Raw genomic sequence first — 17521 nt, forward strand, 5'->3', positions numbered from 1 at the left:
AAATGTTAGTTCTACACTGATTTGTTTGTACTGATTCGTTCATTTAATAATAAATTAATAATTGCAACTTAATTTTATTTTTTAATTAATTACTGATTTGTTAATTTAATAATAAATTAATAATTGCAACTTAATTTTATTTTTTAATTAATTTTTGGAAAATTTGTAGTTGTTAAGTTTTTTCAGCAGGAAACTCGAAGCTTCTTCAAGGCGGATTCCTGCTTTCGGTAGATAGGCTTAGGCCTATCTACCGAAAGCAGGATTCTCGGCGAATTTTTGCATTAATATTTAGCCTATCTACAGTTTTGCATATAAATAATTGGAATTCGCCATTTTTTGTTTTGTTTTAATGAATAGAGCATGTCTGATTTACCCAAGAACAGTAGTTTTCTTTTAAAAAAATCTCATACGTTAAAAGGTACAGATGCAAACGCGTTTTATTGAATATCTCGGATCGTCTAAAATGCAGATGAGTGTTCCTTTATCAGGACGGCAGTGTTATTCCCAGTTCTAAAGAATAACAACTTTTTGTGGAGCGACAAAATTACTGAAATCTCAGTTTTTTTTAAAGCTGGAGATAGAAATCTGTTAATACATAACTATTAAAGAGTTATCTTTTTTTACATAAAAAACGTGTTAAAAGTACACACTGAGAAATTTAGTATTGGAAAAATTACTAAATTAGGTTACATTCGAGGGATCAAGGCGATTATTCGCATATTTTAATACAATAATCGTAAGCCATGCTATTTTTATATGAAATTTTCCTGTTGACAATACGAAGTCTGAGTATTTTTTATAATAAAATCCTAGATAGGATAAATTAGTAGAGATATGATTAAATTATATAAAAAGAGTAGAAGTAATTAATACCTCAAATAACATAAAAGACTACATTTGTAAGAGCAATTGCTATTGTCTGTAGGAATATGAATTATACTATGACACTTTCTATTTTTTGTATTATGGAGTATGGAAAATTCGGCAGATTGCTCTCGAATATTAGTAAGTGACTTCGTAAGTGAGCCTAGCGTTGGACCGAGTGCAGCCGAGAATAAACAATGTCAGCCGACCAACGCTCTACTGAAATTCCTTAAATTTATCAATCACTCAATTTGGTTTGATGCAAAGATCCTTATTACAATAAATTAGGATAATTCGAAAACTTACAATTGAAAAACCAAATTTTCCACAGAGAGCAAAACATTATTTTTAAACCTCGATATTAGAATATTTGATTACGTTAAGTTATAGTGCTTAGAATTTTAAAAATGCCATCACTGTGAACAATTAATTAATAATTTAATGGAAATCAATTTGAGTGCTAGCATTTACCTCATAAGGACGATAAATTTCTGGATCACAATATCTGGTTTAGCAGAATGGAATATCGCCGTGCTGCCGCGTTGGAGACCCGTGTTTGATTCCTACCAGCTTTATTTTAATCGCATTTTTCTGTTTCAGCTTGTAATATAATATTCCTGCATGTATATAACGATGTAGAAACTATATAAAATCATGTGTACTGTAGAATTGTAATTTAAATAAATATAATAGTGCGAAAGAGTTCAACATCCCAAAATAAATAAATCTGCATTTACGTCGTATGCTCGTGTGAAGGATACGTGTGTCGTAACCTTCAAGGCGATGCGGCACATGTTGGGGTTTTTTTTCGTCTGCTAATCTGACTGCACCAATTTTTAATAAGTCGCTTATATATTATATAATAAGTGGCTATAATAACACATTGCTTTCTGGTTTACTACCGAGCCTTGTCAATACTTCAAACCTTTTTTGAAATAAATGTAACATTTTTAAATTTTATTCCAATGAATTTTGTAGTTTGGCATGTAGTTACTAGTTACTACTCGTTGTAGTAAACATTACAAAAGTTCCGCTATGTCCCTCCATTGCAAACTAAAAATAGTAAAATATAGTCTGATTTTTAGCAAATATTGCAGCAAAAGGTTTCTCCTTGCACGCTAACTAAATATAATAGAATATTCGACAAAAAATGAAACTTGCGCTATATTATTTAAAAAGATGTTTCGAATAGTAAGTAGTACAGCCATGGCTTTTGTCAGACCCACGAAAAGATCAATCATATTTTTATCATTTTTGCGCGATATACAGATACTTTCTGATTTTTCAAGTTCATCTTATGTCCGTATGCGAATTGTAGGACTTATTTCTTGATGTTTCGCGATAAAAGATCAAATAAGACGTATTCATTATCTTGAAAGGTCAAGAATTTAAAATCCGTAATCAACTCGAAAACGAAAGATTCGAGAGATTCGACACCACATATGGATTTTTTTTTTGAAAATATACGACAAATTTTTAATGAAAGTTGTGGTTTAACATTTTTACTGGGACCTTCTAAAGAAAAATTACTTTTCATCTTTTCTTTTACCTTCTCTTTTTATCCTTTTTCCAGCAAAGTATATATTTTAATACTATACTATAATAATCAAATTACGGAAGTCATAAATAAATGTCAGTGGTACGTTCAAGTACAAATAGAAAACGCCATGCACGTGGAGGAACTATAGAAGCTCTTAAGGTCGTTTTGGAGCCTCCGCAATTTTACGACCAGTCACGAGTGTAATTTCTAAGTTGACATTCATGGATTAATTTTGACATTAGACTCGGTGCTGTCTCTCATGATTAATTAGCTTCGCGATCACAAATTTATTCCCCCCACTTCCTCTCTCTCACTCTCTCAAGCAGCTCTACGTATTTTACCAAATGATTCATAGATTTGACTACACAATTTTTTGTTAAATATTTTATGAACTAATGTGGAGTCAAATTTCTTATATTTTTAAGCGAAAAATAAAATTCAACTCCTTCGCAATTTAGAATAACATTTTTTTGAATTTTTATTTTGCAGGATTTCGTTACGGGTCTGAGCATACTATCCCGAGGATCGATGGACGAAAAATTGAGGTGGACGTTTTCTCTATATGACATCAATGGCGATGGATGTATCACGAGGGAAGAAATGACGGATATTGTTACTGCAGTTTACGAGCTGATGGGAAAATTCGCTGATCAGAATCTAAACCATGACAACGTTCGTGAAAAAGTAGATAGAATGTTTCTGGTAAGGAATTTCTACTAGGATTAATACATTATCCATTTATATTATTCTAAATCCCTTTCTATTTGAAACTTTTAAAAGTACCGTTAAAGGAGACTAACTGGGACACAATGAGAAAACCGAGCAACTCATTATTATTAATACCACCATTCCATGCAAACCATTCATTAATTATAGCCAATTAATGTTAAGATGGTTACTGTCCAATAGGGCGTATCGAAAACCAAAAAGTTGTTTGTGCAAATTTCTAATAGCAATGAAAACTGTCTTTTGGCAGTCAAAATCACTCCCCTAATGTTTCATAAAAAAAATTCCTTCTTTCTCCGCATCGTAGATATAGCTAAAAATCTCAAAAAAATTAAGCACTTCTTCAAATTTAAACATCAAAAATTTTTTTTTCAATATAAATTATCAATCAAAAAAGTTCAAAGCAAGCCGAGTTAGAACTGTATAGTGATAATTCCGTTAATGTATTTTTAACTGTCCCTAATTGACTTTGAAATTTCAAAAAATCGAAAAAAGTCGACTTTTTTGCTATTTTCTTAGAGTCACGATAAATTTCTCAACTATTTGACCATGTAATGTGGGATATACATGAATAAGAATTTATTTTGAATATGTTGTAACAATAATATATAAAGAGTGTTGACATTAAAATAATTTTTATTGACTTTGAATTACAAGAAAATAGTTAATAGTGATATATTGCTCTTTATTGGGCAATATATTTAATTTTCGTTAAATAAATTATCAGTAAAAATAGTTACAAGCAAACGGATTTGTAGCAACATAGAAAATAATTCATTATATAATTATTAATTAATAATTAAAAATTATTATTCATTAAGAAATAATTATTCAATTAAAATTAAATAATTAATTAAAATGATTTTTTGCTATGTAGGTGCAAACCCACTTGCTTCGAACAATTTCTTCTATAATTCATATACCGAAAATTAATTTTATTGTCAAATAAAGAGCAATATATCACTTTTAAATATTTTCTTGTAATTCAAAGTCAATCAAAATTATTTTCATGTCAACATTTCTTATACATTATTATTGTTGCAACATATTCCAAATACATTAACATTAATGTATATCAACATTATATTGTCAAATAGTCGAGAAATTTACAGTAGCTCTAAAAAAAATAGCGAAAAAGTCGACTTTTGGCGATTTTTTGAAACTTAAAAGTCAATTAGGGAAGTTAAGAAATATTTGAGCGAAATTATCACTAAAAGTTATAAATTTGCTTGCTTTGAAATATTTTTATTAATCATTTAAAGCTAAAAAAATGGTTGCTGTTCAAATTTGAAGAAGATCTTCGTTTTTTGAGATTTTCTTGTTAGAAATGTTGTTAGTCTTTATTAATGGAAGCTTCTAATGTGTCATCTGAAGGTTAACATTTTTCTTGTACCTCCTTTCCTATTCCTTTGCACATCCCCCACACACTTACTTGGCGGTAGGAGGGGGACCTACAGTTTAAGGTGGGTGCCGAACTCAATAGAAATTTTTGAGTGCATTGCAATATTTAAGTTTTCTTGCCTAGATTTGGTCAGGTTAGTTATCCTCATTCCAAATACACAACAAAATAATAGAATGTTTGAAATTCATAACATGGTGGTAGCATTATAAAAATATTCAAAAGACGATTTGCAAAAACCCGATTTTTTTAATACTAAATTGGGTACTCGAATGACGAAGAAATTTTGTAAGTTTTATTCGGGCGAAACTTTTTTTTCGTCATGATGATAAACAATTTGAAAATTAATTATATTTAACGGATTAGTTTTAGCGTTCAAATTTAAGAATCTTTCAGTTTTTAAAAGAAGTTTGAAATTGTTGAATTATTATGTATTATATATATTCAAAATAATACAATTTCTCTGATCCTATCTTAAGCCTTATTAATAGCACAAATAAATCTTATTTACGACTTTGGTTGCCTTGAATAACATAAGGGATCGAATAAAACCCGACAAAGAAACGAATAGCACGTGATGAGAATCTGGGATCTGTAATCCGGGGTCTGTTATCCGGGGAAAAAATCAACTCTGGGTAAACTCTCAAAGATCTTGAAACAATCGTTTAATTTTTTCTTTTAAATTATCTGGTTATAAAATCGTTTCTATCAAATTTTCTGTGATAATTAACATGATTAAGTAGTACAAGCCAAGCTTTAGTCAGGCGTTAGAAACCTGGGGTTCATAGGAAATAAATGGAAAGTAATTTATGGTGTTTTACTAATCCAGCAACAGGTCCAATTTCATAGAATTATAAATTCTCTCATATCATATATTCTATTCATTTACAAATTGTATAAATAGACATACTTGATTCTGAACAAGAGATAATGAAAAGCAGACACAGGCAATTTCACAAGGAGACTATAATTACCAACTTATCATTCCAGAATAATAACACATAGGGCCGCGTTAATCTACCTCATCCCCTTTTGATTCTGGTTGGCAAACATCAATATCGTCGCCTACGTCTGTCTCAGCCAACGTCGCTCGGAACATTATGTAAATGGATTGACAGACACCTTGAAATCAGAACAAATCTCTATTAGAAACAAATACAAACTTTAAACACGCAGAAGAATTCCAAACACAAAGTTAATTATTTGAATTTAACTAGATAACCAACAAAATTGAAATTTTTCACGGATGCCTAAAACTTTATATCAAAAAGTTATCTAGTCTCGAGTAAATAGATGTAAAAGTTACACTGACTACAAATTGAAGAATGCTCAGCTGCGGATTCCGATAATAAAGCGATCTTTAATCTAAATTAACACTCAAAACTTTCTTACAAGATATTGCGTTTCTAAATCCGGATAAAAAAAGTTTGATTTAAAAAGATTGACTTATTCCCAGTAAATCGTACAATAATTTGCCGGTTACATTCACAAAAGTGTTGAAACTCTGTTGTTTTAGCGATTAAAGTCAAACTTTAAATTATTTACAAACGATAAAAAACATACTTACAAGATATGAAGACGCTGAATAAGAATAAAAATAGCCTAACAATAACAAAATTATTCTATGCAGAGAAAATCATAATTTAGTATGACGGTATCGCAATGTGACAAACCATTTTTCGCTGATATGCCTGTGAATAGAAGGAAATTATTATTTTTCGTCAATAAACGAAAAAAATTTCAAAAAGTTTTAATGCTGAAGAAAGGACAAAATTATTACCACGCTATGAAAATATATGTTAAAAATTTAATTAAAACATTGATTTATTACTATAAAAGAAAAATGATCAGTTAAATAAATATTTTTAATACGGCGTGTATATAAATTTTTAAGAAATTTTTTTGCAATTAAACCATTTTCGGATGAATCTTAGTTATCTAGATTTGTACTGACACATTTTCATTCTCCACATACAGAGCACTTTTGTAATAAAACAATTTTGCCCAATTTTTTTTCAAATTGTATTTTTTAGTTCAAAATAAATCTAGTGGAACTTAACAGAGAGCTAGTAAAAGTATTTGTTATTAAAATAAAGCAATTAAATCAAAAAGTCATAAATAAGAAATAAGAATACACACAATAATGATATTATACAAACAAAAAAGAAAACAGAACAATTTTTTCGATATAAACTAATTTTTTATATTTAAATTATAAGGTGTCTGGAGATCAGTCAACTTAAAATTCCCGCGTTTTTTTTCCGACCACGGTTTTTCCTCAAAACAATTTAAAGATATCTTTTTGTAATATTTCCCAAACTAACGTACATAACTGAGAATTTTAACAATATAAATACACCTAATTTATGCCGGGAAGAAACTAATTATTTATTTATACGTGGCAAACTTATCTTCAATCACAGACTAAAGTGCTAAATATTATTCGAAACTACATTTCCGATCACAAGTATGACACCACCTGTTTATTGATGCCAGCTTCAGTTTTTTCATTTTCATGATATGAGTTAAATTTTTCCATCTGAAGTAGGTTTAAAGTTATTTGAATTATTTATAAAATGAGCCTAGTTAAATTTATTTTGTCAATCTTTCAAGAAAATATTGCAAAATTAGTGCAAATTTTAAAGTTTTCTTAAAATTTAAATGATATTTAATATAATAAGAATTCCTAATGTTCTTTAGACAATTTTAAAAATAAATTTCTATAAAATTACCCCGACGTTTGAATTTATTGTTAAAAATCCTTAGTAGAAATTTTGTTAAAATCTCCTGGGTTCCTATGGGTTGTAGTCTCTCATGTGGTTGTCATGTGGTTTTTGTAACGGGAGAAGATGGGCATTCCGAAGAATTCCGAAGATCTGTCTGTCTGTCCGTCCGGCCGTCCTTCCGCAAACACGATAACTCTCGAAAAAAATGAACGGATTAAATCCATCTTCGGCACACTTTTTTCAGGTCCTAAGAGAAAGGACTTTTGAAAATTTTTGATACCACTTTTCTTCTGAATTTGAAAATTCTATGTACGGATATTTATAGGATTAAAGAGGACAAACAATTTATCCTAATATTTTTTTTTTTGGATTAGGAGAAAATTCTCAGTTATAGCATTTTCAAAATTTTAAGCCAAAAAACCCGCAATATGAAAAAAAGTCAAGAGAAGAAAAACATTGCTTTTCGTAAGGCCTACAAGATTATCATGACAAATTTTTGGATTTTCTTGTAAAGTCGAAAATTCAAATTTTGATTGTACACACAATTATGAAAAATCAAAAATTCCATTTTGTGGTCAAACTATGTAGGATAAGAAAAAAGATGAATTAACCAAAATTTATTATCCCAAAAACAATCTACAATTTCGTTCAGAATCACTTCTTGTTAGGATGCGTAGTATTTGTTTTATTCGTGAAAAGTAACATTGAAAATAAAATAAAGAATAAAAACATGTGTGGAAAAACGACGAAAGTTCCGGAGAAAGAAAAGATTCAACAAAATCTGTTAACAAATGTCTGTCGAAAATCGAGCGTGCAGCGCGAGTCTGACGATGAAAATGTGAACCTCAAAGCCTACAGAGCTTTAAAAAACCTAATCTTTGACCATACTTAATTAAGTTGACAATTCAAAATATCAAGCTGCATAAAAATACTGCCATCTAAAAGAGATCTTTTTGATAAAGTTTTATTCGAGCATTACAAATGCAAAGAATAAATTTCCGAGCGCGAAGCGCGAGGTAACCCATTATTCAGCGCCAATTGTGAGATTCATCCGCCGCGCACCCTAGGCACGCTCAAACTTGCGAGCGAAGCGAGCTGCGCGCCATGAGAATATGCCCGCAAAGCGAGCAGATTTTTTAATGAAAGATTTACCTGAGTATTAATTTTTCGAAGCAGTAATATGCGTTTTTTCGCGATTTTCGAGAAAAAAATCAGTACAGTTTTCTTCAATAATTCTTCAAAAATTCTGCAAGTGATAATTTTGTGATGCATTTTTTCACAGAATTTTTTCACGTCCGCGACGTATGCACTATACTTTGAAGCCGATTCTATTTTTAAAATAAATTTTTTAATAAATTCTAGATACATTATCTGGTTACAATTAGGCTAAATAACGACTATTTAGAGGCCCCAAGCGAAATTTTAATTTAAACTCCACTTACATTCAAACATGTACACAAGGGTTCAAAGGCCACCGTATATAAAAGTTTAACTCGTTAAATTCCCATTGATCGAAGATGTTTCAAAATCTAGCCTGCTGCGCACGCTCTTGTAGTATAGGACAGTAATAGCAAGTGTTTGTCGAAAGGTATATCCAATCTTACGGAATAGTAACAAAAAAGTGGTGATGGAAGAAGCGAAGAAACAAGCACTTCTTTTAACCATCTGTTAGCTTTACAGCAATATCTGTTATCTTCTATAGAACAGAATTTTTTAACAGAATCTAACGATCGTTGTGTTCTCTTTTTTATGTCGCAAATTATCAATCATTACTATTTATCTTTCATACATTTTTTTCTTTTACGTTTTTTTAATGTCAGGCATAGTGTCAATACTTGTATACAATTTTTTTAATGTAGTAGCAAAATTGAATAAAAATAAAAATAAAGGTACCATCATGGAAAAAAGTTTGATCAAGATTATGGAACTTATTCATGAGCAGCCGATATAAACATTAACTGAGCAGAGTTTTATATAATTTCCAAAACATTTAAGATAAACCGTAAAATTATTGAGGCGTTATTTCAAAAAAGTTTCTTAGTTAATTATTGTGGAATAAATCGTTCAAAAGTGTTCAAAAGATTCGTAGAAAGCAATTTAGAGATACTGAGAGTTTTTATAAAGAACTGCATTATATGAACTGGAGAACGGAGTTCCGCAAAATTAGAAAGAACTCGGAAAATACTTTATTTGCAAGTGTGTATGTTTTGATATGTGTGAAGTCGATTTATAGATGTGTTTGTGTTGTTGAAATAGAGGCTAGTAAAGCGTTTTGAGCACCCAGTTATTTTTTTTTTTTACTTTGTAACAGATTTGAAGAGTTCTTTGTAGAGATCTTTCTGGAAACAAATTTAGAGAGCGCCAATTATAAATTTTAGTTCCGGTTCATACTTCCTTTCTTCGAAACTCATTTTCTGACTATTAATTTGAGAATGCTGAATCGCTTTTTCGTTGTTTTCGAGAAAATGGTCGTCCAAATATTTACTACACGCCCTATGTAATTTAACGAAAAACTGTTCCCATCGACTGGTAACTTTTTGGAGATTTTCCTTTGATTAAAAAATATTTTATTTCATATAAGTGATCAAAGAACATTTCTTTTCAAATTTTTCTTAAATAGCCTTCACAATACCAAAAAGTTACTTAAAAATTAAGACTTATTAAACCGTTTAAGCATCCGACTATATGTATAAGTGAAAACAAGTTTATAGGTATTAAATTCATTAAGCTGTTTAATCATGACAATTTCAAAAATCTCTTTTTTGGTGTTAAATTGCTCTAACATATTTTGTATCTGCTCCAGTATTTTCTGTAAAAAATAGTTCGAAACTTATAACAAATAATTACAGCCGAATCTGGATTTAGTGATTCTGGATTTAGTTTTTCCAAGAATTGACGCCACGCGGCAGGAATGGATGAGAGGAGCTGCGGATGACTCTAGATTTATGGTAACAGTCAGCTCTAAACCCGACAATAAATCTTAACCTTAAAGTATAATTATTTGCTTGAAACAATTTTTGTTTAAAAAATTGTTTTAACCATTTCACCCACCAAATAAAAATTTATATTCAAAATTTGAAACAATATAGTTGTACATAGAGAATATTTAATATTTCCCTTACAAAAATCACACTATGAATCATTAAAAGTTAACCTAAAAACCCTATTGAAATCTAAAAGATTTTAATTTTAAAGTTAAAGTATGCAGAATTGCGAGTTTTAAATTTTAGCCCTTTTCTAGGTTTTCTACTTAGCGTTAAGCGCCATTGTTACTCTTTTACTTCAGCAGCAAGAATAATTCCTTAATGAAATAAATTTTTTTTATTTTCGGGTTGTACATCTGCTGAATTAGCTATGGGATAAATATACTTGAACTCGTATGGGAAGTACTTACTTAACGGATTTTTACATGACAGTCCAATCTTAAAACTAAAGTAATATGTGAGGTTGTTTGTCATTTAAAAGCATCGAAACTTTCCACCTTTTTTAATATTTGATCATATTTATGAGTTTTAAGTTTTTACGATGATTCTTTGATTTTATGTACTAAAATATTATTTTATTACGATTGCTAAATTGAAATGGTATAGTGCTGCCAATCCTCAAAAGTGATTGTTTCACTGATTCAATAAGTAACCTTTCACTGATTGTCAGTGACCCATTTCTAGCTATTTGAATCAGTGAAATTTCACTGATTCAGAATTAGAGAGTATGGAGCGATTTTTACAAAATTCTAGAAACCCCTATTCCACCAAAAATAGAAACTTCATAGGTAAAGAAAAATATTATTTAAAGAGAAATATTCACTTTCAATAAATTACTTCTTCATGATTTTCAATAAAATTAATCGATTTCCTCCAAACACAACAATTTGAATTTTGAAGAAATTTTGTATCTCGGGAATGGTACTTCGAATGATTTCGAAATAAATTAGATTTTTAATTCGCGGACGTCCCTATCTAAAGTCTATGATTTTTAATTTTTTTTATTAAATTGGTTTCCATGCAGACAAGTTTATAGTTTACATTTTTTAATTTTGGAGTTTTCAATTGGGAATACATTTCAAGTTATAGTTTTGTGAAATGGAGTGCTTGAAATTTCTCACATTTAAATGCGATTAAAACAAACTGATGATTTTTAAACGCACAAATTCGAAATAATTAATTTTTAACCATATTCATTTTAAAATAGATCAAAAATTAGGACTTTCATTTTGATATTCTACAAATTTTAAACCGAATATACTTGATTGTTACGCAATTAAAACAAATAATTTTTAATTGAGCACGCTTTGAGTTTTAAATTATTAAATGTGGAAAACTTCATACTTTAAATTACACAAATATTAAGGGGCTAAAATTTAAAACAGTAAGTTCCGAATATGAATTTTTTTATTTTTTAATAATCAAGTTTGAAACTTTCAGTTGCTTTGACATAAAATCTCGTAGAATCCCTGCATATCTTTCCAGTCCTTTGAAATCCCAAGAACTTGTTTGAAAATGTTGTAAACCCTAAACAGTTTTTAAATCATGTTGATATTTCTTAAAGTCCTTTGAATTCCATTATTAGGAATGAAAGCTTTTAATGTGTTCCCTAAGGGTTTACATTTTTCTTACACCTTCTCCTCTATGCCTTTACACACCCAGAGTACGAGGCGGGAATCGAAACCGCAAGCCGAAGGGGTGGGTCCAAAGCCTACGCTTAAATTCCCTTTAAAAAGGTTAAGCTCCCTGTAAATCCCTTGAAATTCTTTTAAAACTGTAAAAATCCTTTCAAATTCTTTTTGATTCCGTGAAGTCTTTGAAATCGTTTGGAATCTTCAAAATCCTATAAAAATCCCTTATAATCCTCTAAAATCACTATAAATCCTTTAAAATCTCTAAAAGAATAGGTAAAATTCTGAAATTCCGTGAAAAATTTCGAAACATTACGAAATTACTGGAATTCTTTATAAACTCAAAACCCCTTAAAATCTTGCCGAATTTCTATAAAAAATGGATACTTTCTCTGAAATTGCACTAATTAATTTCTTTAAACTCTTGAAATCTTTTACAATTTCAAGTAAAAATAATAATGATTAACTAAGCAATATTTGTGAACAAAAAAAGTTTACAGCCAGGAGAATGCGCTTTATAAACTTTTTAACTAATTCAAATCTAATTCCAAGCAGTCTCCAAAATCGTGGTTCTCTATTTACATTGTCTGTCTAAACAAACTAATTCATCAATCTTCACCGCAAAGGAATACTGTGTAAATAGAGTCATATACGTTTCCATTGCTTGACGTAGAAATTCCAACAGCAAAGTTTTAAACTATAGACTTGGGGTAGTGTAAGCTTTAAGGGCGAATCTCTTGTTTGTGGTTTTCGATTTCAAAGAAGTGTGTGAAGGCAAACTTTATATCCCAGTTCTTGAACCAAGAGACATATTAAGAATAAAGTAACTTCGTTCAGAGTGGTAATTACGTCGACTTCCTGATCATCTAAATACCCCGGGGCACTCTCACAAACCATAAAAAATCCGCTTATAACACAAACTTTGTTATGGTTACACCCCTAGTTTTGACTCCTTCCGTATCCTGAAAGATCTGCATTTACGGTAACTGCGGGTATTCTGCCGCTAAAGATAAAGCAGGGATAAACCACTAGGTACATGTCGATATTAGGGCATCGCTAAATTCCCTACTGATTAAACTTTAAACTTAATTGGCCCTTAACTTGAAGCTGAGGCTAAAAGTCAAGTCGACACAGTCTACGCTAAATTAAATTAGTAAAATCTAAAATTATAAAATAATGTATGAAAGTCGATCATAAATCATTGTGGCGCTATAATAGATATTACAATATATTTGATTGGACTTATTAACATATCAACCGATAAGGATTTAGTTCACCAACCCATTCCAATAATCCATGCTCATTAATTATCGTTCTCGTAAATTATAACCCAAACGACTGATATGCTTTTATGTATATAGAAACATTACTAAAATGGAGAATTGTTCTCTTGGGAAAATTGAACATAACTTGATTATTCTGCCTGCATACATTAATTTGATACTCTTGAGATTCTGTTCGCCAAGCCCAGTTTTTAATTTTTGTAATTTCTTTTCTTTGTCGAACTCGTGCTTTATCTTGAACTATTAATTTTTTACCCTCTCGACGAAGATTCAACACCAACCCTTCTCTTATTTTTTGTATTAGAAGTATAAACATCAAAGGTTTCTTTTTTCTGATTTATGATAAAGTGGAATAAATCGAGTTATTTCACTTTTCGATCTGTCCTCTCGTCCATATATTTTCATATATATTGTAAAAGCCGGCTTAACTATCTCAAAGGGAATGCACAAAGGGAACCTTATCGGATGTATTTTTATTTTTCATGTATATGTTCAAATCAATAGTACTTATAGCCCGGGGTATAAACACCCTTTGTGGATAAAGGTGTGTGCATTTTGCTTTTGTTTATTGAAAAATATGTTTACATAACCATATTAATTTACACGCAATATTGATTAAAGTCTCCGTGGCTTTAAATTAATATGGAGTATACCAACAACATGGATATCATTGCATTTTTTTCAGGGCAAGCAAAATTCCCTTCTGTCCACAGCCCTTGACCAACTTGAGATATTTCAAACATCAATTAATGCGCCTCACCTTTTTCAGCAAAGCATCGGCTGATGGAATTTGAAAATGTCCGATTTTTTATTAAAGTAAAAATAAAATAAATTTTGAAAAATATTAAAATACTAATGTTTTTGATCTTTTTGATCAACTGTATTTGTGATCAGCCCAGGCGGTGGCCACTCAATGCTTTAGAAGTGTCACAACAAAGTCGACGTTGGAGCCATCTAGCGTATACTCATATCCCTGAGATAAGATAATAGATGACCGTTCAGATAATCGCGATAATACCCAGATACTTTTCAGATAATAGACCTAATAACTAAATAAATTGCAGAAAACAATATAAAAACTAGTAGAAATACATCAATAATTATCAGAATAATTATTTATGCATTTCTAGTTGTTTTTGGACTGTATTCTGCATGAAAATGTGTTTTTATGAAGAAAGAAGAATGTGAAATTATTTTTGAAGTATGTTGCCGGTGAAAACAACAACAACGAACAGTTACCATGGTTACTGTTGACCATTTTGGTAATTTTGAACTCAGACAAGCGGAGTGAGGGTGCGGTGAGTGCAATCGCTGCGCCATCTCGCGTATACTCCTAACGGGATCAAAGTATGTTCAGACACTCGCCATTGTGAGTGACCACCGCCTGGATCAGCCACCAGGCTAGCTGCCAACTTCACGCATTCTCTGAAGTCCCTGGCATTCACTAAAAATACCCTAAAACCTTTTAAATCCTGTGAAATCATTCAAAATTCTTGTGAAGTTTAAGAAATTCTTTAGAATCCCGTATATTTGCATATATTCTCTCAAAGACTTTGAAATCTTTGAGATTACATGAAATCCCTTAATTAATTCTTGGGCAATCCATTTGATTGCCGTAAAATCTTTTTAATCCTTTTAAATCCCTGGAAATCTTATCAATCTCTTGTACTCTTTAAAAAAATAGGTAGAACGACTTTAGGACGATCGGTCTGCATTACTTTTATCGAGTCGGTTTGTAAATCCTAGTTTACTTCTGAAGCTAATTTCTACGAATAAATAATAATATGTCCTTTTGTTAAACCTGAAGTTATTTAAAGAATTTCAGATTTAAGGATGTGAAGAACTAAGCTTTTTTCAGGCAAGAAAAAAGAAGCCTAAATTCGGAAAAATTTTGAGAAAATCGTTTGATGAATTCATGAATTAAAATTCTTTTTCTTTTAATTATAAATACTTTGAATTTTTAAAGAAGTTATAGTGATTTAAATACTATGATTTTGTAGTTAAGTATAAAAGATTCAAATTCAACATTTTTTCAGGTATGAAAGTTTTAATTTTTTAATTTTTATGACTTGGAAAAATGTTTGGCAATTGGGAAATAGTGAAAAGAAAAATACTGCAAATCTTTTACACGCTGTGAAAAGCAAATAATAGGAAAATGCTTCATCTTTATTCCTACTCTGAATAACATTGTGAACATTTATGCGTGGGCTAGTAATGAGCTTGACATAATTATATTTCCTAAGGTAGTTGAACTTTATAAAACCAGATAATTACCCAACCGCGTGGAGAATTAGTTCAAGCATTGAACGAAAATGTGCTAACTATTACTTTTAAAAGAAGTCATTCAGGGCAAGGAAACTTAAATACAGTTGAAAAAAATATCGAGACAAAAGAAGCAACTCATGAATGAAGAGTATTTTCAATTTGTTCAATGACGTAGAGTATCTGGTACCTTGCGAAAGGAAATGTGCTTTTTCAGGCAGCTATACAGCGTGTCTAAAAAGTCCCGGGACGGTTGGATATTTCCTCAGGTGAAATATTTTTCAAAAAAGTGAAAGTCATTCCTGAAGTAAATTTCAACGAAGAATTCCATGGTTACCTTCATTTTGACCTTGAATTTGACCACCATGGCTTTCTATAGGTCAACTTTGTTTTTTTAAATGGAGACCCCCTTTTTTACATCTGCAATCGATAGAGCGGAAAATTCTACTTTTAGGTACGTACCCAAGTCGTAGGTCAATTGTAACGGTCAAGGTCAGTTAGAGGTTATTTGGAATTAACGAAGTTTTCCAAGAGGTCAGTGTAATTCCTGAAGTAAATTTCAACGAGAAATTCATTGGTGAGATCTGAACTGATCTTGATAACAGCGTTATGAATATTGTAAAATCATGAGGAAATTTTTCATTAAAAGTTCCAGGTGTTCTGGTGAGAGTTCTGTTCCTACCCGAAGAGTTATACAGTCTTATACCGTTTTTCGATGCCTAAGTCAATACCAAAGGCGATACCATAAGTCCTATACCATTTTTCCATACAAATATTACGAATCGAGACTAAATTTACGTATTACGAATACATACTTACTATCTTTCGCTAAAAGATTATTATGGCGCAAGCTAAACTTTCAGAGCGAGAGAGGGTATCTGTATTAATGATGCGTGGATGGGGAGATCGAATTCGATCTTATGATCAAGTTCGTTTGCTTTTTAATCGCACTTTTCGTAATGGAGAAGGGTTAAATCCTGTCTCAAATTCAAAAATTGAAAGAACTGTAAGGCGCTTTATGAATCATGGATCTATCAAGGACCTTTAGAGAACTGGTCGGCCAAAATCTGCAGGTTCTGAGGAGATGCAGATGGACATAGCCCAAGCATTTCTTGAAAACCCACACCTTAGTTTACGTCGAGTTAGTGATGAGCGTGACGTTGCTCCTGAGACAGAGCAAAATATTTTAAAAAGCATTAATTTCCATCCTTATAAAGTTCATCTGGTATAAGAGCTCAATGAAGACGATCCTGATCGTCGGTTTGAATTTTGTGAAAATTTGATGGACAGAATTGATAAAGATCCTCTTTTCTTGTACAACACAGTATTTTCGGATGAATCTACTTTCACTTTAAAAGGTAAAGTTAACAGGCAAAATTGTAGGTATTGATCCGACACAAATCCTGATTGGATGTTGGAGAGTCACACACAATATCCACAAAAAATTAATGTTTGGGCCGGTATCTTGAATGATATATTGATAGGCCCTTTCTTCTTCGGTGGTAATCTCAATGCCCGTGCATATGAAGAGCTTCTCAGAAACCATATTGTACCAAGAATAAGGGAGATTACAGGCGATAATTTTCAAAATATTTGGTTCCAGCAGGACGGAGCAGCGGCTCATTACGGTAGGGAGGTTCGAGCATATTTGGATACTCAGTTCCCTCAAAGCTGGATTGGAAGAAGGGGTGAAATCGAGTGACCTGCTAGATCTCCTAATCTGACGCCTCTCGACTACTATCTTTGGGGTTATTTAAAGAGCAAAGTATACTCAACGCAACCGCAAAGCTTAGACGAATTGCGGAATCGGAATCTGCAATAGGCTACTTTGATTTATAGGAAGATGATTCGTAATGTTGTAACTCATTTTTACAATCGCATAGCTTTTTGTCAAGAAGCTCAAGGTTTTCAGTTCGAACATCTTCACTGAAGCGTGAGAAGTATTTTGCAATATATTTTTGCTTTAAATTTCTATATTGAACTTAAATGTGATAATTTATTTTGAAATAAGCGGATTATAATGTGCACTGGCTCTTTAAGTTGTACAAGAAAAGAGGATCTCTATCAATTCTGTCCATCACAATTTCACAAAATTCAAACCGACGA

The 17521-nt window shown here is 31.2% G+C and overlaps 1 protein-coding gene across 1 annotated transcript in view; it reads left to right on the forward strand.

Annotated features, from left to right (window-relative positions):
* LOC117175489 (calsenilin) overlaps positions 1–17521 on the forward strand; it is a 149479-nt gene that overhangs the window by 115255 nt on the left and 16703 nt on the right. The window contains exon 7 of the mRNA XM_033365194.1: positions 2894–3106. Within this exon, the coding sequence (XP_033221085.1) occupies positions 2894–3106 (213 nt within the window). The remainder of the gene's footprint in view (positions 1–2893; positions 3107–17521) is intronic.

Source organism: Belonocnema kinseyi, chromosome 6 (genome assembly GCF_010883055.1).
Source record: "Belonocnema kinseyi isolate 2016_QV_RU_SX_M_011 chromosome 6, B_treatae_v1, whole genome shotgun sequence".
NCBI lineage: Eukaryota > Metazoa > Arthropoda > Insecta > Hymenoptera > Cynipidae > Belonocnema > Belonocnema kinseyi.